This window comes from Sciurus carolinensis, chromosome 17, assembly GCF_902686445.1.
Source record: "Sciurus carolinensis chromosome 17, mSciCar1.2, whole genome shotgun sequence".
Classification (NCBI taxonomy): Eukaryota; Metazoa; Chordata; class Mammalia; order Rodentia; family Sciuridae; genus Sciurus; species Sciurus carolinensis.
Window position 1 is genome coordinate 13,245,880 of NC_062229.1, and position 25,286 is coordinate 13,271,165.

Here is a 25,286-nt window from a genome sequence, read left to right on the forward strand (position 1 = left end):
CAAAGGCGACGTCTGCCTGCCCTCTTGGTTTCTCACACACTGGGTTTCCAGCCCTCTAACAAAGACAGGGTCAGGAAAGTGGGTGCACATTGAGTCCTAATTCAGGGAAAGCAAGGTTTAAGGAGAAAATCCACCGTAGGTTTAGTAAGCTCACAGTCATGTCCATCGCACACAGGCAGGATTTTGTCCGTTGCATCCACAGCTGTGCACCTTGCATGCTGAGTAGGACCAGGCTCGTAAATGTGTAACGAACCTTTGTTGGATAAATGTGTATTATCATAGTCTTGGGGAATCAGAGGCCCTACAGAAGGCAAGAGTCCCCGAGCCAGCAGGGGAAGCCTCAGGCGGAATTGTCTGCAGCCCTATTTCTAAGAGAAGCAGATGCCACCAAATGGGCTTGAGATTCTCTTTAATAGGCACATTATTAAACCAGCCAGCGAGAATTATTTGGGGACAGAGAAAGCCTTCTTCCAGGAATGCTTCAAGTATGATGTGTTTTCTTCCCTGGTTTGATTATGTATAATTTGCTTTCTGGAAAAGAGACTGGCGTGACTTAGGAACGGCGGACAATGGCCACAACGTGCGGAGCGCAGGCCTCTCCTGCTGTGAGGAGGGGAAACCCCTGCAGTGCATTCTGGGTGCAGGAAGACCTGAAGCCCAGCAAGCGGCTTTTGACCCACGGATTTCTCAGAAGGCTCCACCACGGTGGGGGCCGGGGCCAGACGGCAAAGCGCCACGTGGTGCGCTCATGCCCGGGATTGGGAAACAGGAATGTCTGCCCTGCCCGGATTTGACCAGCTCTCCCAGAGACTCTTCCCAATTGCACAAGCACAGAGGGGCACAGAGGTGGGAGAGTCATGCCGGCTGCGGGAGGGAGAAGCTTCCTGCTGCTCCCACCTGCTGAGCCCAGCCAAGCCCTGGGTCTGCGGGACTCCTGGCTGGGGAAGGGGGGGCCCTCAGGATGAGGCCCCCGTGGTGGCTCCTGGCAGCAGCAGCCTCCTGCCACTCTAACCCCCAAGGTGGGAGCTGGGACAGTCTCAGGACCGTTGTCCCTGGCCTGGTTGGGAGGCCTGGCTGAGAAGTGAGGAGCAGCGTCCCGCCCCGCCCACTGGGCTTCCCTCCCTACCCGTTAGATATTAACTTGGCCCCCACAGGCCAAGGCCGACAGACCAGGGCCAAGGCAGACCAGAGGACCGACCTCTGCAACCTGTAGTCTCCCGCGCCCTCAGGCCGCCATGGACGTGCCCTGGTCCCTGGGCTTCCTTCTGGTCCTCATAGGGAGCCCCCTCACCCACGCTGAGCCGCTGTGAGTCTAGGACCCGAGGGGACCCAGAGGGCTTCCTGCGCGCCTGTCTGCCCTGGGTCCTTCCGAGTCCCTGTGCTTGTCTCTGGGCAGGTACGTGCTTGTGACACCCCGCATCCTGCGGGTGGGAAGCCCGGAGAACCTCCACGTCCAGGCCCACTCGGATTCTACGCGGCGCCTCGAGGCGCCCCTCGAAGTGAACATTACCGTGTGGGACTTCCCCTTACGGGAGACGGTGGTGGCAACGAGTCAGCTCCTTCTGTCACCAGCAAATGACTTCATGGTCCAGACACCCGTGACGGTGGGTAACAGGCCAGCTTGGGTGGCCCCCAAGGGACGCTCTGGGCCAGCAGGAAGAGTAGAGAGAAGCAGACTCTAGGGGCATGTCCCACAAGGGACCCTGAAGAGCCAGAGCAGGGCTTGGGTAGACTTACTGATTCTTTCAGATCCTGTCCATTTAGAAATCAAGGCTCCCCTAAACCTGGGCTCCAAGGAGGACCCGGATGCCCATTTGATGCTTCCGTATAAATTATAAACAGCACCCTGTGCTGGTAGTTTGGGAGTGTGGACTGGATTTCGTTCCTCTCTTGACTGGGTGCCCTTGTACAGTGAGCAACCTGCCCACTGCACATGTGACCTTTCCAAGGACAGCCAGAGGCTCCCACTCAATTGCCTCTCCCAAGATTGGGCCTGTAGCTTTTTGTTTGTTTGTTTGTTAATATTTTAGTTGTAGATGGACACAATATCTTTATTTATTTTTTATATGGTGCTGAGGATCCAACCCACTGCCTCGCACGTTCTAAGCAAGCGCTCTACCCCTGAGCCACAACCCCAGGCCCCGAACCCAAAGTTTTGCCCCCAGAAGAACCTGAGGAGTGTGGGCGTCTCTCTCTAGATTCCTGAGAGACTGGTGTACCCCCCAAAACCGGGACAGCAGTATGTCGTCATCCGGGTAAACTGGGCACCCGCCTCAGACTCCTCGTTCATGGAGAAGAGAGTGTTGCTGGCCCCCCATGCTGGCTACATCTTTATCCAGACGGACAAGCCTGTCTACACCCCTGAGCACTTGGGTATAGCCCCTGGGCACGTGGCCTGGGGCAGGTGCTAACTCTTGGCCCCAAAGTCCCCCACTGCTCCCATCCCCTGAAACCCCCTCCACCGGTAAGGCCTCGTCTTCTGGCCGAGATCCCAGGGACGCCCCGTTGAAGCCCTCTCCCTCCCGTCCTCCATCCCATGTTCAGAATCTGCCTGTCTCCTCCAGTTCAGTACCGGGTGTTTGCTGTGGACCACAAGATGGATCCTGTGTCCAGAACATTCACACTGGATATCAAGGTGGCTCTGGGGGTGGGGGTGGACCTCAGACACTGGGGGCCAGTAGTGCACCAAGGCCCGGGGGCAGAAGCCACCAGGGCTCTCCCCGGGACAGTCTCCAGCCCCACCCTTTGCCCCTGCAGAACCCAGAGGGCGTCACCGTGACCAGTCAGAATCTGCTGGCCAAGGGAGGGCTCTTCGCCAATTCCTTCCACCTGCCCGAGCTTGTCAGGTGCCCAGCGGGAACCCGGGGGCGGGTGTGGGCGGCTGTCCTCAAGCTCCTTCTCCTTCCTAACTCGCCCTGTCTCAGTTTGGGGACCTGGACCATCGAAGCCAGTTACCCAAGTGGAGCCAAACAGAAGTTCAAGGCTGCCTTTGACGTGAAGGAGTACGGTGAGGGGACCTGGGGACACGGGCAGGCAGGGCGAGGTGGGGCCAGGCTGAGGATCCAGAGGAGGCTCAGGGGACGCAGGGGCTCACGGCACACCTGCCAGGGCCAGGGAGTGAGCTGGACCACGTGCGGGTTCCAGCCCTTGGAGGTTCCCAGCATGGAGAGAGAGAGGGACAGGAAGGCCCAGGCCCTGGACATGGCTGAGGGTGCCCCTTGTCCTCTCGCCCCAGTGCTCCCACCTTTCGAGGTCCAGCTGCTGCCGAACAAGACGTTCTTCTACCTCAGTGACCAGGCGCTCGGTGTCGATATCCAGGCCCGGTGAGCCTCAGCCCCAGCCCCTCCAGAGGACCGGGGACACCACGGAACCCAGTGGGTGGAGAGAGCCCCTGGGTAGCAGGGACACCCTTCTTCTCCCAGAGGTGAGGTGGGCCACCTTTTGAGGGTCACAGGCCCTCTGCATGGCTCTGTGAGGTTGTCGGGCCAGGCTGTCCTCCCGAGGTAGCTGGGCCATGCCCACCCATCTGGACACTGACCGCCCCTGCAGTTCCAGCACGCCACGCAGGCATGGCCTCCTGCTGAGGCTCCCCGGGCCACCTCTGCCATCTTGTGAGAGTGCATCGAGCCTGATGGTGCGCGCCTGCCACCTCCCAGGGCTATGTGGAGCAACAAAACCCTCCGAGTTTCCAGGGGCCACCTCTGCCTCTCTCAAAGCTGCCCAGTTGCTACAGGCCCAGGGGGTCCTACAGGCCAGGCTCTGCAGCCACACGAAGTTCTGTAGGTGCTTCCAAGCCAGCCAGATGGCCCTCCGTCCCCCAGGTACGTGTTCAACAAACCGGTGAGCGGACACGCTCTGGCCATCTTCGGGGTGAAGATGGATTCCCGCCGGATCCCCATCCAGAGCTCTCTGCAGAAGGTGGAGGTGAGTGAATCCCGACCCCTCCCGGGCTCTTCTCCACCCCGCTTCTTCGCTCCCCGAGAAACCATCTGGTCCCTTCTCTTCCCTGCCCTAAGAACAGGTCTCTGATGGCCAGGGCCACGTCTCCCTCCAGAAGGACAAGATGATGGCTATGTTCGAAGGCCCAGAAGAGGAGTTCATAGGAGCTTCGATCTTCGTCAACGTCACCGTGTTCTCTTCAGGTGCCGCCCTCACCCAGGTCAAGACCCGGCGTCTTTCCCAGCCTAGACGCTGGGCCCTCATGACTTCAGGCAGTGCCCTAACCTGCTTCCTAGTCAGAAAGGGGAAGCAGAAGGGCCGGGAGGAGTGGAGATGGTGGGATTCCTTCCTCCGCCTTCACCAAGAGGGGCTTCCGCGCCAGCAGCCCGGCCGTCCCTGGACACTGAGCCTCTTCGGCAGACTCCCTGGTCCCCTGTCTCCACAGGGGGCGAGATGGTCCAGGCAGAGACCTCGGGGGTGAAGATCACCCAGACCCCATACAACATCAGGTTCACCAGGACGCCGCAGCATTTCAAGCCGGGGATGCCCTTCCACTTGAGGGTCAGAGTCTGGGCTCACTCCTCCCAGACCCTAGGCATCCCCTACCCAGACAGACTCCCCCAGAGACAAAACCCCTCCACGCACTTGACTGTGCCCGCGCCTCTAAAATTCACGTCTAACCCCACGGTCCCTCCAAGTCTTAGTTCAAATCTTCGAGGTGGGCATTAGGAAAGCTGGAGATATCCTCGCGTGCTAAACCCACCCGAGTTTCCTCCCAGCCCTCCACCACCAGTCCTCCCACTCCTGACCAGCACACCAACATCCAGGAGGTGACAGATGGTGGGACATCACCAGGGGGCGCCACTCACAGAGACTCTAATAGGAGCAAATGGTGGCCCCATGCTGCTCCGGGCCCCACTCCAAATAGTCCCATCTTGGTGACAGTCTCAGTTTCTACTCTTCACTCCAGGCTACCCCTAGGCCCATCCTTCATTCACACCAGATTCTACTCCAGGTCCTTGTCTCAAATCCTGATGGGTCTCCAGCCTCCCACGTCCTCGTCCGCTGCCAAAATCACAAAGTGTACTCCTCAGATGACGGGGTGGCCGCTCTGACCATCAACACAGATGCAAGTGCGAAAGAGCTGCACGTCTTGGTACCGACCGGACCCGGGGTGAGAGGTGGGGCCGGGGCCGTTGGGCTCAGGGACTGGGCTCATGGCCCATCGCTCTCCAGGTGGAAACTGATGACCCCCGCTGGCCGAAGGCTTCCGCTAGGATGACAGCTTGGCCTTACTTGACTCAGGAGGGACTGGGCAACTTTCTGCACATTGAAGTAAAGACACTGGGCACAGAGGTTGGCAGCAGCATCCAACTGAGCCTCAACACAAGACACCGGGACTCCACAGCCAAGGACAAAATCACTCACTTCACCGTTCTGGTGAGGGCCCAGGCGGGGACTCTTTCCCTGGGACAACCTTGGCGTGCCGGGTTGGAGAAACCATGAGCAAAGGCGTAAAGGAGGGGACAATCTGGGGTCTGGGGGCTCAGACCCAGAGACTGGAGCAAGGGGACTGGGGTGGGAGCCTAAGTCCCTAAGGGCCAGGAAAGGGCTGTCCCTAATTTCTCGTGTTTGGTTCTCCCTTGCCTCCAAGATCCTGAGTAAGGGTCGGATTGTGAGTGCCAAACATCAGCCGAGGAGCCCAGGGAGTGTCTACACGTCAGCCATTGTTGAAGTGACCCCCGAAATGCTGCCCTCCTTCCGCATCGTGGCCTTTTACTTACTGCCCAGGGGAGCGCACCAGGACCCCGAGCTGGTGGCTGATTCCATATGGATCGATGTGAAGGACAGATGCATGGGGACAGTAAGCCAAAGCCCTTGTGGTTGTGCATCATCCTCTGAAAGTTCCAGAAAGGGTCTGCACAAGTTCAGGGGCTCCCAGCCTGGGAACAGGCCAGAAAAGAGGGGGAAGTAGAGAGAGAGAGACCCTTAAGACCTCAGCACAGAGACACAGCAAATAAATGCATGGGGCAGGGGTTGGCTGGCGGCGTTCCCAGATACTCCATAGACCAGTCAGGAGCATGAACCTGGAAGCGGAACTGGTGACATCTCTTTCTCTTGGCTCAGCTAAAGGTTGGATTGAAGAATACTGAATTCACCCAGACTCTGGAGCCCAGCAGCAAAGTGAACCTAAAGGTGACAGGTGACGCAGAGGCCACCGTGGGGCTGGTAGCAGTGGACAAGGCTGTCTACATTTTGAACAGCAAACACAGGCTCACCCAGAAGAAGGTGAGATCACAAGGGCTTTGGGCCAGGACATAGCTGGCAGATTCTAGCAGGAGCTCCAGCCTCCTCTGCTATGAGTGGGCAGCCCTCATGGCCTGGGGTTTCCAGGAGACTGTGCACCACGTAGCACCTGGAGGGAGATGGTGTGGACATTACTTGAGCCTGCAGTTCCAGGGCACCTTTGCTCCTTCCCTGAAAGTGTCAGGCAGGTCCCCGACCCGGGCTCCTCTTCCCACCCCCAGGTCTGGGATGTGGTGGAGGAGCATGACCCGGGCTGCACAGCGGGCAGCGGAAGAGACAGGTTCGCTGTGTTCAAGGATGCGGGGCTGGACCTGATGATCAGCACAGGGATGTACACACCGGCAAGCTCAGGTACCAGCATGGAGCGGGCACGAGGAGGGCAGGAAGGGGCAGCGCTGCCGACTGACATTTGGTGCCAAACGGGCACGTATGACAATCCACCGCAGCGCTGGGGACCAAACCCGGGGAGGGCCTCATGTGTGCGAGGCAAGCTCTGCCCCCGAGCTGCATCCCCTGCCTAGCCTACCACAGTCCAGACCTGGCACTTACCATCAGCCAGTCACATTTTCTCTCGGAGTCTCAATTTCTTTGCCCATAAAATAGGGATACAGGTTGAGCAACCAAGTTCAGAAATCTAACCTCTGAAATGATCCGAAATCTGAAAAAAAAAAAAAAATTTATGATCTATTCTCCTCTTTTTATTTTTTAAAATCATGTTAGTATTTTTTTTAATTTTTTACAGACTGCATTTTGATTCTTTGTACACAAATGGGGTACAACTTTTCATTTCTATGGTTGTACACGCTGGAGATTCACACCATTCGTGCAATCATACATGTACATAGGGTAATGATGTCTGTCTCAGTCCACCATCTTTCCTTCCCCCGCCCCCTCCCTCCCCTCTTTTCCCTCCACACAATCCAATGCTCCTCCTATCTCCCTCCCCTGAAAATTTTTAAGCACCAACATAATGCTCAAAAATGTCCGATTTTGGAGCATTTTGAGTTTAGGTGTTCAGATTAGGGCTGTTCAACAGGCAACATATATGCAAATAGTCCAAAATCTGAAAAATCCTGAAATCTGAAACACTTCTGGTCCAAAACATTTCAGATAAAGGATACTCAACCTGTAATTATAGAAGTAAGTCACTGTGTGTTGATTAAGATGTAGGTTTGGGGCTGGGATGGAGCTCAGCGGCAAAGCATTTGCTTCACATTTGCAAAGCTCTGGGTTCGATCCCCCAAAATAATAATAATAATAACAATAACAATAATAAAGATGTAGGTCTGAGTGGATGCTGGTGCACATCTGTGATCCCAGCTACTTGGGAGGCTGAGGCAAGAGGATCATGAGTTTGAGACCAGCTTGGACAACTTAACAAGACTCTGTCTCAAAAGAAAAAAAAAAAAAAAAAAAAGCCATAGATTTGGTCATGTGTATGAGACACAAATTGACAGTAGTGTGAACAAGGCAGAAGTGTATTTCTCAGGCAGTGAACAGTTCAGAGATCATTCTGGACTCTGTTCCTTCTCACTTCCCGCTCTGCCACAGTCCAAGATGGCGCCTGCCCACTCCTTCATGTCCAGCAGCAGGAACAAAGGAAGAGGGGCAGAGAGGACACTTCTTTCAGATCCCGGTTGTCAGAACTTACTCACGAAGCCCCACACTAATTGCCAGGGAAACTGAGAAATGTAAACTTTATCCTGAGAGAGATATAAAAAGTGGAGGCTTAGTTGCTACAGAGGAGTGGGGAAAAATGGATATTAGTGACAACTAGGAGTGTCTTCTCTCACCTATAAACAGACGTATTAATAGCAGTTTCCGTTTATTATGCTTATTATTATTATTATTCCGTTGATTCTGTGGTGAGCACTTTTTCTTCTTTTTTCTGTGTGGCACTGGGGATTGAACCCAGGGCCTTGCACCCAAGAGCTCAACCACTGGGTTACACCCGCAGCCCATTAGGCATTTTTAGATGAATGCTCTCCTTGCCAGAACTGTGATCGTGCCCATTTTACATTGCTGGAGCAATCAATTCCAGAGAGGTTAAGTAACTTTCTGAAGATACCCAGCTTTTAGGAGGAATGTAGCAGGAATGAAATGTGATGCCTTCAAGGCCCTGGGCATACAGTAGGCACCCAATAAATACCATCGACAACGCTGATCATTCATGAGACCAAAGGATAGGAAAAGAAAAGGGGAGGGGGTGAGAAATAGAAAGTCCAGTGGTCCATTCTCGGAATACACTATTTAGCCTTGATTGTAAGGTGGTAAGATCCGATCTTAGCCATTTTAACTACGGTCCTTCCCTTGGCCCGCCCCAATTTTAAAGTTAGCCAATCGTGTAGATGGTGACCCCGCGCTCCTCCTATCAGAGCCTGGGGCGGAGCCGCGCTGGGGACAAACACAGGCGCACTGCCCGCCCCCGTGCGCTCGCCTGCCGGACCTGGGTCTGCAGCGCGCTTCTGCGGAAGGAAAGTTTGCCTTGCCGAATTAAGAAAAAAAAAAAAAAAGTTGGTCGTGGTCTTGACCGTTGTCCTCTCATTCTTCCCTCTGACCCCCAGACTGGCACTGTCCCCAGAGTCCCCCTCCCAGCCGCCGCCGCCGCTCCCTGAAGAGACTGGAGACAAAGAGGAATGCAGGTCAGCGTGAAGGCTGGAGGTGCCCCTCCCGCCCTCCCGCCTACGTGCGTCCACAGGGCTTGGAAGGGACACTTAAGCGCTTAGCTGTTCAAAGCAGGGAGGGACTTAACTGGGAATTTGGTGCGTGCAAACTCATTAGAAGGGACAGAGCAGTGGAATTAGAAGGTGACTTGCTGATCTCAGGATCACCCGACTGCAGTTCTAGGACTTGAAGGCTCAAGAGACTGCAGCCGGTAGGTAGATGGTGGAACACGCAGTCGCGACCATTGCAAGGACACAACTGACAGAGCCGCCTCCCTCCGCCCCGCATGAGCCACCACTGCCGCAGGGGGGAAAAATGGGTTGTGTTTCTCTCCTGCTTTCCAAACCTTACACAATCGCTTTGGGGCTGGACCTAATCCCACCCAGGATCCTAGCAGCAAGGGAGGCTGGGAAATGTAGTTTGGGGATGTCTCGCCTCTGATACAGGAGTGAATGTAGAAAGGAGTACCTACAGCTGAGTACAACGGGCAGAACCTAGCAAACCTGCTGTCCCAAGGCCAGGGTGTGGACCAGAAGATCTGAGCCTGGAGAGCATGGATTCTAGTCCCAGCTCCGTAACTTGGGAGCTGTGTGACCCTTGGCTAGTGACTCCCCCTCCCTGTAGCTCTGCTTTCTCCTTGGAACCCATGTGGGTTCAGTATGAAGATGCAGGCAAGGCATGGGGCTCTGCACATGCCAGAGTCCTGGCTCAGAGGCAAGATGTGTGTGGCAGCAAGGTGTGCAGGTCCCGTTCCTCAGAGCCAGCCCCAGCCGGCCACTCCTCATCCAACTCTGGCCCACAGTGAACAACTTCACGACCGAGCTGGAGCGGAACTGCTGTGAGGCTGGACTCCGGGAGAGCCCGGTGGGGCTGTCCTGTGAGAAGAGAGCCGGGCATGTCCGCCACGGTCCGGCCTGTGTGGCGGCTTTCCTGGGCTGCTGTCGCCTGTCTGAGACGCTGACTCGGGAGGCCCGGGAGGAGCAGCTGCTTCTAGGAACAAGTGAGGGATTCACAGGGTGGGGGCTGCTGCGAAGGACGTGGCGCGCCCTGGGGCAGGGTGATGGGTGCCGTGGGGGGACGCAGGAGAGCACCCCACCCAGCGTCCTTCAGGCCAGACGCGAAGGAGGTGCCACTCCACATCCTGCCCCCTGCCCTGCAGCCGACGAGGATGACGACTTGGATGACCTCTTCGAGGATAACACCCCTGTCCGCACCTTGTTCCCTGAGAGCTGGCTCTGGAGGATCTTCACTCTGCCAAAAAGTGAATCGGGGTAGGGCTCCGCTGCCAGCATCCGTCCCTGACCCTTCCCACCTCCAGTGGTCACCGAAGGTGACCCCAGGAGTGGCATCGAGCCTCAGGACAAACCCAAGATAGAACCACCCGGATGGGGACAAAGATCCCAGTTGGGGGCCATGGCACTCACCTGTCATCCCAGCAACTCAGCGCGCTGGGGCTGGAGGATCGCGAGTTCAAAGCCGGCCTCAGCAGCTTAGCGAGGCCCTAAGCAACTCAGCAAGACCCTGTCTCTAAATAAAACAAAAAGGATGGGGCTCGGTGGTGAGGTGCCCCTGGGTTCAATCCCCTGAGCCCCCAGAATATCCCAGTGGGTCCCCCCAGTAATAACCCACCAGTGATGGTGTTTCTCATGGGTGATCCAGGGAAACCTAGAGTGTCACCGCCCTGGACAGTGGCCCCCAGCCCAGAGGCTCTGTCCAGGCCACACGCGCTGAGTGACGGTCCCCCCTGCAGCATCTCCCATCACTCCATCTCTCCGAACGTGCCAGACTCCATCACCACCTGGCAGTTTGTAGCAGTCAGCTTCAAAGAAGGAAGAGGTGACTCCAGCAAGCAGGGAGCAGAGGGACGGGGGCGGTGGCCCTGAGCCGGCCCTGGGGCGCTGGCTTCTGCTCAAACCCCACGCGCCCTTGAGAACCTAGGTCTCTGCATCTCTGAGCCCTTCGAGCTGGTAGTTACAAAAACGTTCTTCGTGGACCTGAAGTTGCCCTCATCTGTGATCAAGAACGAGCAGGTGCAGATTCAAGCCATGCTGTACAACTTCAGGGATCGCCCGGTCAAGGTGAATCCCCGAGTCCGCCCTGTCGGTATGCTCTAAGAGAAAGGGCAGAGGGAATCCGCCACTCCGGTGGGTCAGGGAAGGAGGGGCCCTTGTAGAAATTGTCTAAGATATTTTCTCATTTAAACCTCTCAATAACTCCATCCGATGGTCAAAATGGTCAGTCTTGGTGTAGAGATGAGAAAATGAAGCACAGAGAGGTTAAAAGACTTGCCTGGGTCACACAGCATGTACGTGTCAGAGGGGGCTCTGACACAAGCCATATGCTGTACCGTCCTGGACTCGGGCATCTCAGGGCTGGGGCAGGGAGGAACCAGGAGCCCCCTGGCCGCCTGGGCCACGTCGCACAGCAGGACCCCTACCTGCCCACCTTGCCTCAGGTCCGAGTGGAGTTCCCGCATAAGGAGCCGCTCTGCAGCTTGTCCAGGCCCGCCGCCCCGCACCGCCAGGTGGTGGTCGTGCCCCCCGCCTCCTCCAAGATGGTGCCTTTTGTGCTGCTCCCGCTGGAGACGGGCCAGGTGGATGTGGAGGTCAAGGCCAGGGGCAACGGTTTCCAGGACCACGTCAGGAAGACTCTCTCCGTCCAGGTCCTGTGCCGAGGCCTTGTTGTCAATGCAGACAAGTGGGGGCCAGGGCTGTGTGGCCATGGGAGGGTCAGGTGGGCCCCCGATGGGAGTGAGGGGGAGGAGAATGGACCAAAGGTCAGTCAGTGGGCTAGAGGGGTCACGAATCCAGGCGGGGCCTGGATCCAAACGTCCTCTCTCTGGGGGATCTTGGGTGACTTACTTAACATCTCTGAGCCTCCATTTCCTCATTTACAAGATTAAAATGATCATCGTATCCACTGAACGATCAGAGGGTTGGGGAAGTGACCCACCCAATGTGTGGCCCATCAAGCTAAATTAAATTCCAGATGGTTAAAATTTTTAAAGAAGTTTCAAAAGAGCGTTTTATTTACTTAAACAAATGATCAGCAGTTGAGACATCAACGCTTTAATGATATAAACTCATTGAGCTCTCAGAACAAACTTTAGAGATAAGGGTTATTATTATCTCTTTTACAGAAGAGAAAACAAGCACAGCGAGGTTAAGTAATTGCTCACAGACACACAGCTAGGAAGTGGATGAGCTTGGATTTGGATTCCGATGTTGAGCTCCGGTGTCTTGACTCTTATTAACTAAGCAGTGCTTCCTCTCACTGTCATCATGATTGTCACTATTACTGCTGTCGTGACAGTTGTTTCCAACTTCCTTCCCCATCCCGCAGGCGGGAGGTCAGATAGAGCGAATGTTCCACAGCATCCTTCTTGACCCCCAAGGTTTGCGGGGTGGCCAGTGGGGTGTGTGGGGCCACACCAGGAGGAGGAGGGACTGTCAGGAGGGGGTCTGGTCAGGCGGACAGTCTGAGCCCTCCCCAGCTCTGCACACCTTGCTGCCCCCATCCCTGGAGCCTGCTGGTCACGAAGGTCGTGTCCCGGCAGGTCAGACCCAGACGGAACTCATGCCACGACGGGATGTTCTGGACAAGGTGCCCGACACGCAGGCCGAAGTGTTTGTCAGCGTCCAAGGTGCGGGCAGCGCGGGGAGCGGGGGGCTGGGGCAACGGGCAGCCACGCTGACCCCTGAGGTGACCCGCTCACCCACCCCCACAGGTGACATCCTGGCTGAGACCATCCTGGGCAGCCTGACCCCCGGGGAAGTGCAGCAGCTGCTGAGGGTCCCCAGCGGCTGCCCGGAACAGACGCTGAGCAAACTGGCTCCGGTGATCATCCTGACGGGCTACCTGGACGCCACCGGCCAGTGGGGCAAAGTCGGGGTGGAGCTCCGGGACCAGGTGATGAAGAATATCGTCACAGGTGCGAGCAGGGCCCCTCCTGGGGCTCTGTGGCAGGGTGGCTGGAGTAGCCGAGGCTCGGGGGACATCCCCACAGGACCCTCCCAGACACAAACACCAGGTCACAACCTGACACCAGTTCCTCCAGGTGGCCCCAGGTCCCCAACAGTGACCCCTAAGTCACCTCTCACCTCTCACCTGCCCCTCTCCTGGGCTACACCCAAGAGCAACCCCCAAGGAAGCCCCCAGGCAGGCGCTCAGGTTCCAGCCACGAGAACACCTTCCGCCATCTCCCAGCAGACTCCCCAGAGTCCCCAAGGTGATGGTGGCTGGGACTAGACAGGTACCACTGCATCCTGGGTCCCTGCAGTCCACCCTCCTGTGCACCTGGGCCCCGAAGTCCTCGTTTGCCTTCGGCTGATGGGTCTCCGGCAGGTGCATCCGAATGCACTGCGGCCCCAAGTCACTCCGGAAGCCGGCCCCGGTCATTCCTGCTAACGGATCCCTTTTCGCAGACCACAGCCACCCACCACTCTCCCCACAACCCCACACCATGTCCCCCAGGTTACACCCGGATGCTGAGCCACCAGAGTGGAGATGGCACCTTCCATGTCACCAAGGGAAGCCCCGGAAGCACCTGGTATGGATGACCCTGCCGTGCCCTGCCACCCACCCCGCCTAAGCCCGAGGGCACCTTGACCCCAAGATTTTCCACAGGGCAGGGTCCTGCGTGGACAGCCCCACGTGCTCAGCTCACAGGCCACACTGGCAGACCTGAGGGGCAGGCCCTGGGGTGGACGCCCCAGAGCCCCCTGGGCTGCCCCGGCTGTCACCCGGCCTCCCTCCCCACAGGCTGACCAGCTACGTGTTCCGGATCTTCGCCCTGGCCTACCCCGTGATGTCAGTCAAGGTGCTCAGCCTGTCGTCCCTCTGCGACATGGCCGACTGGATCATCACCCAGAGGCAGGCGGAGGACGGGCACTTCCTGGAGAAGGGCCCTGTGCTCATGGAGTCCATGCAGGTGCCACTGCCCCTCACCTGCAGGATTATCGCCCTGACACTGTCCTGACAGCCAACTCAGGCTGAAGGGGCAGGAAAGAGCCGCAGGCCCAGCTCCACTAGGGCAGTCACAGCGTGGGCAGCCTGGGCACATCAGGACCCCACCTCTCCCTCGCCCACCCTGCACAAGCAGTGGCCACTCCTGGCCTTCCTCCCACTGGACCTGAGTCGGCCCTGTTGCCCAGGGCCACACCCGTCCCCGCCAGGCCTCCCTCCACACCAGCCCCACAGTCTGGTGGCTCTCTCCTGGTCCAGCCCCTTCCGTGGCTCACAGCTGCTTCCTCTTCATCTGCTCCAAAGCCTCTTCCCGCTCTTCCCACTGTCCCCGCCCCCCATTCACTCTTTTTTGTGTGTGTGCTGGGGATTGAACCAGGGGTTCTTAAGCACTGAGCCACATCCCAGCCCTTCTTATATTTTCTTTAGAGACAAAAGCTCACTAAGTTGCTCAGGGCCTCACTAAGTTGCTGAGGCTGTCTTTGAAACTGACATCCTCCTGCCTCAGGCTCCAGAGCCACTGGGATTACAGGCATGTGCCACCACACCCGGCCACTTGGCCATCTTTTACATCTGAAGAGGCTCTTTGGTGGTGGCGGGGCTGGGATTGAACCCAAGGCCTCGTGCATGTGAGGCAAGCACTCTGCCAACTGAGCTACCTCCCAGCCCCAGCCGTCTTTTATAAATACACCAGTGGTTGGGTTTAAGGCCTACATTGATCCAGTGTGACCTTTCCTTAACTGATTACATCCACAAAGACCCTATTTCCAAGGAAGATCACATTCTGAGGTTCCAGATGAACCTGTACTTAGGGGGACACTGTTCAGTGCAGTAGAGGGGTGAGGGTGGCAGCTGGAGCCTGCAGAGGAGTTTGGATGCTGTTAGGCATGTTCTAGCAATGGGAAGGCTTCACCACTCTGACCCTCAGTTTCCTCCTCAGAAAAGGTGGAGCTGCCACAAGGGTGCTCTGAAGTAGTCCAGAGCTTCGCCTCCCTGGGCCGTTTGCCTCTGTTAGCAACAGACCCCGACCCACCCCAGGCAAACCCTGAGGTGGCCCCTCCTTCCCTCCCCTTCTCACCTCCAGCAGTGTCCAGGCCAGAGTTGGGCACCCAGGAGTTTCCCAAGGTCTGGAAGGAAAGTTGAGAGGGTGTCCCCAAGGGGCTCAGGGGATCGTGGTGTCACTCTGCATCCACAGGGCGGCTACAGAGGCTCTGAAGCAGACATATCCCTCACGGCTCTGGTTCTGATCGCCCTGGATGAGGGGAAGGAGCTGTGTGGCCTGAAGACACCGGTGGGCCTCCAGGGAGGAGGGTGGATCAGCAGGGCGCTCTCGCCCCTGCATACGGGGAGTCCCCTGCAAACCACGAGGTGGCGCTCTCGCCCCTGCACACGGGGAGTCCCCTGCAAACCACGAGGTGGCGCTCTCGCCCCTGCACACGGGGAGTCCCCTGCAAACCACGAGGTGGCGCTATCGCCCCTCACACGGGGAAGGCCCCTGCACACCCCGAGGTGGCGCCTCCTCCTCTCCTCAGCCCCTCTGGATACCTCTCTTCTAACTCCCAGACTTCTCCCCTCTGATCTCTCTCTTGCCTCCTCCCTCCCACCCTCTAGAATTTGGTTGGCAGCATCGAGAGAGCCTGCGGATTTCTGGAGACACAACTCCCTCATATCAACACAACCTTTGCCATGGCCATAGCCTCCTATGCATTGGCACTCGCCAAGAGCCCCCGAGCCAACAGCCGCCTGGACAGCTTTGCCAGCCACGGTGGGTGTGGGGCACCTCATACCCGACTGAATGTCACCCACAGTCACCGGGATGGGGAGGAAGCATGAGCTCAAGTCCAGCCATGTGTGACTCATCGCTTAGTATTTGCCGAGCACCTACTGTGCACCAATACTGGGACTCAGCTCCTAAGAGACCAAGGTGAACAAGACTGATATGTTCCCTGCCCTCCAGGGTCCCATTGTCCCTGGGGGAAGCGAGCAAAAGACAAGCACATCAACATATCATTACCAGTTGAGAAAAGCAGGGAGATGGTAGCATCCACGGTGGGCAAGAGAGACGGCAGGGAGGGGAGTGCAGTCTGGAGGGCTGGGGTGACTGAAGAGCCACACCTGTGTGGAAGGCCAGGCGCCTTCAAAGCACCTGTGTGGCCAAAGATGGGATGATGGTCACCACCTGCCTTTCGTGGCCTCGAGGGCCCATTCCCCAAGTCAGGGGAAGTGGATTAGGAAAGCACACTTACAGTGGGTTTGGGGGGACAGAGAGGAACTTTGTTGAACCTCAATCTCCCCATCTCTAAATGGAGTCCTGTTTCCTAGGGTGATTGTGAAAGGTATGCATTTCCTTAACAAATCGTTGCCCATGAAGTAGGTGCTCAATAAAAGAGCAAATTAGAAAAATGGGTTCAGATGACACAAGGAGAGGGCAGGTCGAGGTGGATGGGTCCAGTTCTGGGTGACCAGGTGGGTGTCCTCCTTCTAGACAAAACCCACTGGCCCGTGGGCGACCTGAACCAGAACTCTTTGTACACTGTGGAGGCCACCGCCTATGCGCTGATGCAGAAGCTGCAGCTCGGCCGGTACAATGAGACGCACGCCATCGCCAAGTGGCTGCTGGAGAAACGCGAGCTGGGAGGCGGCTTCGGGTCCACTCAGGTGACCGGGGCCTCGGGAGGCGGGGCCGGGGGGCGCTAACCGCGGTGCTGACGCACCCGGACCGACCGGAAGGAGCTGTCCATGGTGCTGCTGTCGGGGCGCTGTCTGTGGTGCTGATCTGGGTCTCCGTCCACCACGCAGACCACGGTGGTGAGCCTGGAAGCCCTGACCCGCTTCAGCTTAGCTGTCCCCTTCGAGGGAATCCAGGATCTCCACGTCCAGATCAGCGCCCCCAAGAGGGCCTTGAATGTGAAGTGGACCATTGATCAGAACAATGCTCACCTACAGCGGTCAGCGAAGGTAGGCAGGGGAGGAGTAAAGAGGAACTCCACACAGAGGGTGGCAATGGAGACGAGGCCAAGAGTCCCCGCCCTGGCAACCTCCCTCTCCAAGGAGATCCCGGAACACTCGGAAGTTTGACTGTACTGTCAATGAATCGAGTCCTCTATTCCAGTAGCATTTCCTGAGCCTCCATTATGGGTCACATGTGATGAAAGATACATGCTTCTTGCCTTCATGGAACAATATAGAAGTCAATCAAGACACTACTTGAATTTCAAGTGCTCTAAACACAGGGAAAGAGAAATAAGTGCATAAATGGGGTGGTTATTTGGGTGTGAGGAGCAAGGAAATCCCCTTGGCCTTATTCCATGAAAGGGGGGTTATTTAAGCCCTAGCCACCTGACAAATCTTCATTGAGCACTTACTGTGTGCCAGGCACTGTTCTAGACTCTAGGAATATGGCCAGGAATAATAAGGACAAAACCCCACCCCCAAAGAATCTTATGTTTTATGGGAGAGATAGCCAACAAAGAGGTGTGGATAAGTAGAATATCTGCTGTGTCAAATGGTGTGGGGGGATTAAGTAGGAAGTGGGTGGGGCATACAGGATTGAACTTGTGGATAGTGTGCATAGAAGATCTCAGTAAAGAGGCGATTTGGGGCAAAGACCTTAAGGGAGGAGGAAACCAGGCTTGTGGATATCTAGACAGGAAATTGCAGGTGCAAAGGCCCTGGGGCAGGATTATTGTGAGTATGATAAGGAGGCTAGTGTGGCTGGAAGGAAAAGAAGGAGGGGAGGGGAGGACAGGGAGCAAATAGGCAGGATTTTGTGGACCTGCATGGGGACTTCAGCTTTTGCTCCAACTGAGGTGGAAGCCATGGAGGGTCCTGAAGAAAGGAGGGACATTATCTCACTCACCCTACTTTAACATTCATAAGAGGAACATAATTGAGGTGCATATGCCCTGGCACCAGCCGTTTGCTAACTGGGCACCAGGCACCGTGCCTACACATCTGACACTAGCGTTCTTTCCAGCAGCGCTATGCAGTTGGCACCATTATGGGCTTCTATTTACAGAGGGGGAAATGGAGAGACCCGGAAGTGAAGCATGTTGTCCGGGGTCCCGGGTGTGTTCGGTGGAGGGTAAACAGGAGTTGCCAAGATGAAGGGAGCAGACATGGGGCGCGTGTCCCCGCACAGGGAGCAGCAGAGAGCGGGGACCCAAGTTACAGCTGGAGAGGAGGGCTCTGAGCCAGGGTCTCGGGAGGCTGGGAGTCCGCAGGGCTCGGCCGGGAGGCCTGGAGGCCTCCGGTCAGGACCTCACGCCATGGCAAGGGACTGATGAGATTGGATGTGAATTTTTTAGGCTTTTGCTCCAGCTGGGGTGGTGGGAGCAGGTGCAGAGGTGCAGGCGTGGAGCTGGGTGGGAGGCTGGCTCACCAGTCCTAGGTCCCAGTGCCCACATGCCCTTCCCCTCCCTGGCCCTGGGCATGTGACCCTCACGCCCTCCTCTCCCTTCCCGTCAGTTCTTGGCCCAGGACGACCTAGAGATCAAAGCCAGTGGCAGCGGAAGAGGCACCATCTCGGTAGGTCTGGAATCAACGCTTCAGGCCACTGAGGCTGCCAAACAAAACACCAAGAACTGTGAGGCCTCCGAGCAGCCGATTCCTCCCTCGCAGCTCTGGAGGGGGAGCCCGAGGCCCAGGCACTGGAGATCTGGTGTCTGGCGAGAGCCCCTGTTCTAGTTGGTAAACGGCAGCCTTCTGGGGGCCTCTGATAAGAGCACTAACCCCTCCCGGCTTCTCCCTCCCGATGGTCCTTCTCCCGACACCAGGCTATTGAGGATCAGTGTCAATCAGTGAGTCGGGAAGACACAAACATTCATGCCACAGAACCCACCCTGGGCTCCTTAACTGGAGCCCAAGACCCCAACGTTGGTGGGGATAGGGACAAGTCCTGTGCTCCAAGACAAGGCCAAAGCCAGCACTTGCCAGGAACCAAGCTGAGGACAGCTCACAGACCCTGGAAAGCAGGCGAAGTTTTGAACTTCATTCAGCAGGCCGGAATGGCCGCTCCTAATGGCCTGTTGATCCAAATTAAGAGTCAAGGAAAGCTGGGTGCGGTGGCCCACGCCTGTAATCCCAGCGGCTCAGGAGGCTGAGGCAGGAGGATCATGAGTTCAAAGCCAGCCTCAGCAAAAGCGAGGCGCTACACAACTCAGTGAGACCCTGTTTCTAAATAAAATATTAAAAAGGGCTGGGGGTCACGAAGTTAGAGCCTAGAGGACCCCTCTGTCCCTGCCACCCTGAGTCCCTCTTTGCTCCCCCAAGGACAGTTTCTCCCTCTAGGAGGCCTCCCAAGGCTCAGAGGTGAACTTCACCCTCCCAGTGAGTCCACGCTGTGGCCCAGGTGGACAGTTCTTTGGTTCCCCTGCTAGCAGGTGCCAGGAAATGGAGTCCCTATTGAATTTCTGCCGTGAGCAACCCACACTCCTCTTAAGCCTCAGTTCAACTTAAATTGACATATAATTAAACAAAATTAAAGACTCAGCCCCTCCATGCTCAAGGGGAACCAAGGGGCAGACACTGGAGTGAATTCCCCGTGTGACCAGAGACCTGGAAGGCCAAACACTGGGGCGAGGAGGGAAGGGAGTGTGGGTGGGCTCTGAACCCCCCTTTCTGCTCCGGCAGATCCTGACCATGTACCGCCGGTCCCCGGAGTCCTGGGAGGGCAGCTGCAACATGTACCACCTCAACGTGACACTCCAGAGCGTCCCAGAAGGTGAGCCCGGGACGCCTGAGTCGCTGGGTGACAGATGTGAGCCACCACACCTGGCCCCTTCTTCTTATTACTTTAACTGACATCATAGCGTGTTTATTGTTTAATTTAGTCAGGCAACACATTAGGTGCTGGGCAGGGTGGCCCATGCCTATAATCCCAGCAGCCTGGGAGGCTGAGGCAGGAGGACCCCGGGTTCAAAGCTAGCCTCAGCAAAAGTGAGGTGCTAAGCAACTCAGTGAGACCCCGTCTCTAAATAAAATACAAAATAGGGCTGGGGACGTGGCTCAGTGGTCAAGTTCCCCTGGGTTCAATCCCCAACACCCCCCAAAAAATGTTTGGTGAGCATTTACTACACACTAGGACTTTTCCTGGCCCTGGGAACAGAGGCGTGAACAAGAAAAATATCCCTTCTCCTGGAAACCACACTCTAGCAGGGAGTAGGAGAGAACCGACAACACACACACAACCAGTAGGTTACACTCATACTACCCTCTCTTTTATAACATAAGTAAATGTATACCATGAATAAATAAATACATGGCACAATAGTAGGTGATGATAAATGTCATATGAAATAAAGTAGGAAACGATGATGTAGGTTGGGGAAGAGAGGAGGGAGACTCCTGAGGAGGCAGTATTCTAACTGAGGCATGAAGGAAGTGAGGGCGTGAGTCATGAAGGATCTGAGGAAAGATGGTTCCAGGTGGCAGAACACCCAGTGCAAAGGCCCTGAGGCAGGAATAAGCACGCCTGTCTGAGAAACAGCGAGACTAGTGAGGCTACAGAGCAGAAAGCGGTAGCGCTGTAGGTGAAAGAGTCAGCGAGGTAACGAGGAGAGGTGCCCTGGGACTCGGCTGCAGTGAAGACTTTGGCTTTCACTTTGAGTAAAGTGGGAGCTATAGAAGGTTCTGGGCAGAGGAGGGCCGTGACCAAGCACAGGTGTTCACCGGCTCGCTCTTGATGCTGTGGGGGAATCGACTGCAAGTGAGAGTGAGGGTGGGAGCTGTGAGGCCAGGGGGACCCTGGGGACTGACAGGGTCATAGTTGTGGAAACGATCAGAAATAGTGGAAGAGGGCAGTTCCCAGCCTGGGGTACCAAGAGGGAAAGGAGAGAATCCCGAACTGGGAGCTAGCTCATCGAGGGAGTGGGAAGAACGAGCCTCACAGGCCCAGGAATTTCAGGAAAAGTAAGTGGCTGCGCCTTTGATTTGGGCTCTGTTTCTTCAGGTTCATCATTGTCACCATCATCATTGTCATAACTGACGGCTACAATGCACTAGCCAGGCACTAAGTGCTGTGTTTCTATTAACTCATTTATTCCTCACAACAACCCCCTCAAGTTGGATTATTATGATCCAACTGAGGGAACTGAAGCACAGAGAGGTTACACAACATGCCCAAAGTCACACAGCAGCAGCAGCAGGATTTGAATCCAGGAGGCTGGCTTCAGAGGTTGTGAGCTTAACCACTGCACCATCCAGCTTCTAAACTCTCCTGCCTTCTCTTCGCAGAAAATAAAAAGGGAGAGGAGACCTTCCAGCTCCGAATGGAAACAAGGTCAGAGCACCAGGATTTGGGGCTGGGCAGGAGGAGGGCCCCACTGTGGTGTCCAGGTTCCTCCGTAGCCCTGCCTGTGCACTGAGTGGGTGGGCCTGCTCTCCACACCTGTCTCCTCATCCCCCTGGCGTCCTCTCCTCTCCGCCATCATGTCCCAGGATGTCACCTCTAGTGCACAGTGTGCTCCAGATGCAGAGTCGGCTCCAAGCCCCCCAGCCCCCACCCCCGTTCTTATCCTCTCCAGACACCCAGGCCCCACCCCAGGCCTGCCGTGACCCAGGTCTTTCCCAGATACAAACATGTGCCAAGCACCTACTGTGTGCCGGGCTTGTCCTAGGAGCTAGGGAGACAGCTCCGGACAGGGCAGCCCCTCCCTGCCCTGGTGGTGCTCACTGCCTATCAGAGGCCTCAGAAGGTGAGCACACAATCACTCAGCGGAGATACAAAGTGACAGCTCTGGGTAAATGTGGCAAAAGAGAGGCGGACAAGGGTTCCCAGACAGGCTGATGCATCGCTGAGACAGAAGAGATGAGGTGTTGCAGGGTGAGGAGACAAGAGCAGGGGTTCCAGGCTGGGGGACCAGCATGTGCAAAGGCCGGGGGGGCAAGAGAGGGGCTGAGGCTTAAGAACCTTCAGATGGAGCTGAGAGGGAAGAGCTGGGGCAGGGAAAGGTGCAGAGCCCCAGAGGCTCCTGGAGGCCGCGTCCGGGGTTTCCGCTTGCTGAGCTCCCACTGCCGGCAGAGTAGAGACGAAACCCAGGAGGCTCCTGCACTAGTCCAGGCAAGAGATGCCGGCAGTCGGGAGCATGAGGACAGAGGCAGAGGACGGTGGGAAGAGACTGGGGCTGTGAAATCTGCAGGTTCCAGGGCGACCGAGATGCCACCATGACCATCATGGAGGTCTCTCTGCTCACCGGCTTCTACCCCGACCAGGATGACCTCAAACAGGTAAAGCAGACCCCACCCGCCCCAGCCTCACTCCCCACGTGATGGAAGCAGCACCTCCCTGGGTTGAGGCGCCAGGCCCGTGACCCCCTGGGTCCGATCCCTGCTGCGTGCCAGACCTGGGCCTCTGCTTCCAGCGGTGGGGCAGTCAGACAAGGCTGCGTGCGGGCGCTCGCTCAGCTCCCACACTCTGCTGACCCGCTCTGCCGCCCTCTGGCCAGCTCACCAGCGACGTGGAGATGTATGCCTTCCAGTACGAGACCAAGACCAGCGCCAGCAACAGCTCTGTGGTTCTCTACCTGGAAAAGGTGAGGCGGGCGGGGCAGAGAAGCCACAGGGGGTGTCCTGGGTGGTGTCTGCAGACAGCCACGCCCTCTGGTTTGGGGGCCTGTAGTCAAGGCCACGTGGTCGTTGGTTATGGGCAGTGGCCATGCCCAAGGCCCTGTGGTCAGCACCACACGCTCAGTGCGCGGTGGTCCACTCGGACCGACTGCTCCCCGCGCACGCCCAGCTCCTGCCGCCCCCACAGCTCTCCCACAGGGAAGACACGGTGCTGGGCTTCCGGATCCACAGGATGCTGCAGACCGAGTTCCTACAGGCCGCCCTGGTCACCGTCTATGACTACTACGAGCCTTGTGAGCAGGGGCCGTGGGCCCAGAGGCTCCCAGGGAGCGCAGGAGGCCTGCCAAGCACCGAGCCGGGGGCGGGGAGAGTGGGCCTGGGGGCCGACGTGGGCGGGGCCTGCGGCGGGGAGGCTGCGGGGGGCGGGGCGGGAGGAGGAAAGGCCAGCGGGGGCGGCCCCGGGGTGGGCGTCGCGGGGCGGAGAGCGCTGGGGGCGGGACCCGGCGGGACCCGGGAGCCAACCGCCACCGGCTCCGCAGCCCGGAGGTGCAGCGCCTTCTACAACCTGCCGGCCGAGCCGTCGGCGCTGCGGAGGATCTGCCTCAGGGACGTCTGCAGGTGTGCCGAAGGTGCGCCCGCGCAGCGCGGCTGCGGGCTGGGGCCCCGCGGGCTGGGGCTGAGAGTAGAGGGAAGGGTGTGGCACGCACTCAGGAACCGGCCCAGATCGAGACCGGCGCGCAGAGGCTGGGAGCGGAGGCCCGGCTGGCGCGCCGCTCAGTGGGAGGGCGCCTGCGAGCCTGGGCGCGTCCCAGCACCGCGGGGAGAAAAGAGAAAGATCGCGAGGGAGGGAAAGAGAGAAGGGCGCAGACGGGCCCGGGGAGAGCGCCCTGCACCCACCTAGCCCAGCCCAGAGCCCCGAGGAGACGCAGGCCGCAGGGAGCCCCTCGCGGGCGCAGCCCAGCCGCCTCCTGACCTTCCAGAACAGTGCCCGCGCCTGAGGCAGGACGGCGGCAGGCTGCGGCAGGAGGAGCTCCAGGCGGCCGCGTGCGAGCCCGGCGTGGACTTCGGTAAGTGGGCGGCCCACCGCGGGTGGCCGAGGCCAGGCTGCCAGCCGGAGGCGACACCAGGCCCTTCGCCTGTCTTCCCCAGTGTACAAGGCCAGGCTGGAGGCTGTGGAGGCCGCTGCCTCGAACCCCTACGTCTACTACCGCATGCAGCTGCAAGCCATTATCAAGAGCGGTAGGTAGCGCCGGTGGGTTCCATCCTGGGTGACAGGGAAGGGGTGCCTGGCTCTGCTCCGGGGGTCCCGGCACGGGGGAGGCCCTGGTCTGCACATGCCCTCACACTAGGTTTCTTCCAGGTACGGACCCTACCATGACCCTCAGCATGAAGAAATTCGTCATCCACGCCTCCTGCCATGACTCCCTGGGGTTGCAAGAACAGGAGTCCTACCTCATCATGGGCCAGACATCAGACCTGTGGAGAGTCAAATCTGAGTGCGTGGGGGCACCTCCTGCCCCAGGACCTGAGCCTAGAGGTCCTACCTTTCTCCAACCCAGCCCTCAGTTCTACAATTTCTGCTGGATCTGTCAGCAGGAGGTCTGGGAGGTCAGGGCCACCCTGAATGGAGGTGCAGGTTGTGCACTGCACAACTTCAGGGACTCATTCACAAGCTGATGTGGGCATTCATTATCTCTGTTTTCCATGGGAGGGCAGTGAAGACTCAGAGGAAGGGACACTGGTTAGTGTTGTTTTTCTAATCTTGTCATATGGGCTAAAGGCTGGAGATCGAGAGCTGAGACCCTTGAAGGCAGCCAAGAATGGCAGAGGGGCAAGGTGTGGCAGCCCCCAACCCCCCAGGGACACCGGACTCTCCTCACAGGTCTCGATGTCTCCCAACAGATACAACTACGCGCTGGGCAAGGAGACGTTCCTCATGCTTTGGCCGGCAGACGGGGACGGGGCCAAGAAGGAAGAGCTGGACCAGCTGGAGGAATTTGCAGAGTACATGGGCAACCACGGCTGCGAAACATGAGACCGGGGCCTCTGCCGCTCTCGGGAGGGCGCCTCTCAGAAAGTCTGGCTCACAGGGCGTAACCCCAAATAAAGCGCCCGCCTACCGTGTTCAGACTGCAGACGCGTTCCCTCCCGCCCACAGCAGGCCGCGCACAGCCTGCCCCTTCCCGCCTCGTTCCCACCACAGGCTTTGTACTTACAACCCCCCCCCCCCCTATTTTTATGGTGCTGTATGGTGGCACAGTGGTGGGATCTGCTGCTGCACGTTGGGACACACACAGACAAACAGTCCCGGGCACCCAGCCCTCGTCCCTTTCTCTGCTGATCTCCCTTTGGTTTTCATGAGACCCCCCCACACACCTATCTTTTCCTTCTCCCTCTCTAGTTTCTGCATATGAGAGAAAACATATGACTTACCGCACTGAACATGTCTTTTGGTTCCATCCATTTTCCCACAAATGACAGAATGTCATTTTTCTTTACAGCTGAAAAATACTCCACTGTGTATATATATCACATTTTTTTTTTTAAATTGGGAATTGAACTCAGGGGCACTCGACCACTGAGCCACATCCCCAGCCCTATTTTTGTATTTTATTTAGAGACGGGGTCTCACTGAGTTGCTTATTAGTGCCTCACTGTTGCTAAGGCTGGCTTTGAACTCACAATCCTCCTGCCTCAGCCTCCCGAACCGCTGGGATTACAGGCGTGCACCACCACGCCCGGCCACATTTTCTTTCTCCATTCATCCATCGATGGAAACCTAGGCTGGTTCTATAGTTTGGCTATTGCAAATTGTGCTGCTATAAACATGGGTGTGCACAGATCAATGT

General features: G+C 57.4%; 1 protein-coding gene across 2 annotated transcripts; it reads left to right on the forward strand.

Moving 5' to 3' along the window:
• The first annotated feature begins 1,152 nt into the window (after nt 1-1,152).
• LOC124969522 (venom factor-like) lies at nt 1,153-25,000 on the forward strand. 2 transcript variants are annotated; one of them, XM_047532494.1, is made up of 41 exons: nt 1,153-1,306; nt 1,397-1,604; nt 2,199-2,373; nt 2,565-2,635; nt 2,758-2,846; nt 2,925-3,007; nt 3,236-3,323; nt 3,822-3,924; nt 4,022-4,142; nt 4,385-4,500; nt 4,955-5,095; nt 5,176-5,379; nt 5,594-5,803; nt 6,067-6,228; nt 6,468-6,597; nt 8,811-8,888; nt 9,713-9,910; nt 10,070-10,181; nt 10,661-10,746; nt 10,849-10,988; nt 11,366-11,572; nt 12,253-12,304; nt 12,467-12,553; nt 12,638-12,841; nt 13,384-13,459; nt 13,672-13,840; nt 15,068-15,163; nt 15,484-15,637; nt 16,358-16,530; nt 16,672-16,830; nt 18,340-18,399; nt 19,504-19,594; nt 21,106-21,151; nt 22,011-22,098; nt 22,317-22,403; nt 22,625-22,730; nt 22,977-23,066; nt 23,418-23,504; nt 23,587-23,676; nt 23,798-23,974; nt 24,340-25,000. In XM_047532494.1, the coding sequence occupies exons 1-41, from the start codon at nt 1,236-1,238 to the stop codon at nt 24,849-24,851; spliced, it is 5,397 nt and encodes a 1,798-aa protein (XP_047388450.1). In that variant the 5' UTR covers nt 1,153-1,235; the 3' UTR covers nt 24,852-25,000. The 2 variants fall into 2 exon arrangements, with proteins under 2 accessions (XP_047388450.1, XP_047388451.1); XM_047532495.1 differs by having other exon boundaries at nt 1,154-1,306; nt 23,798-23,933; nt 24,340-24,572.
• The last annotated feature ends 286 nt before the right edge of the window (nt 25,001-25,286 follow it).

Bases quoted from the DNA above. Each gene is read 5' to 3' on its own strand.
- LOC124969522 (XM_047532494.1), top strand. From the start codon at position 1,236: ATGGACGTGCCCTGGTCCCTGGGCTTCCTTCTGGTCCTCATAGGGAGC. The intron at 15,164-15,483 runs GTGGGCCTCCAG...CCCACCCTCTAG, and splicing joins TGTGTGGCCTGAAGACACCG to AATTTGGTTGGCAGCATCGA. The intron at 23,975-24,339 runs GTCCTACCTTTC...GTCTCCCAACAG, and splicing joins CCCAGGACCTGAGCCTAGAG to ATACAACTACGCGCTGGGCA.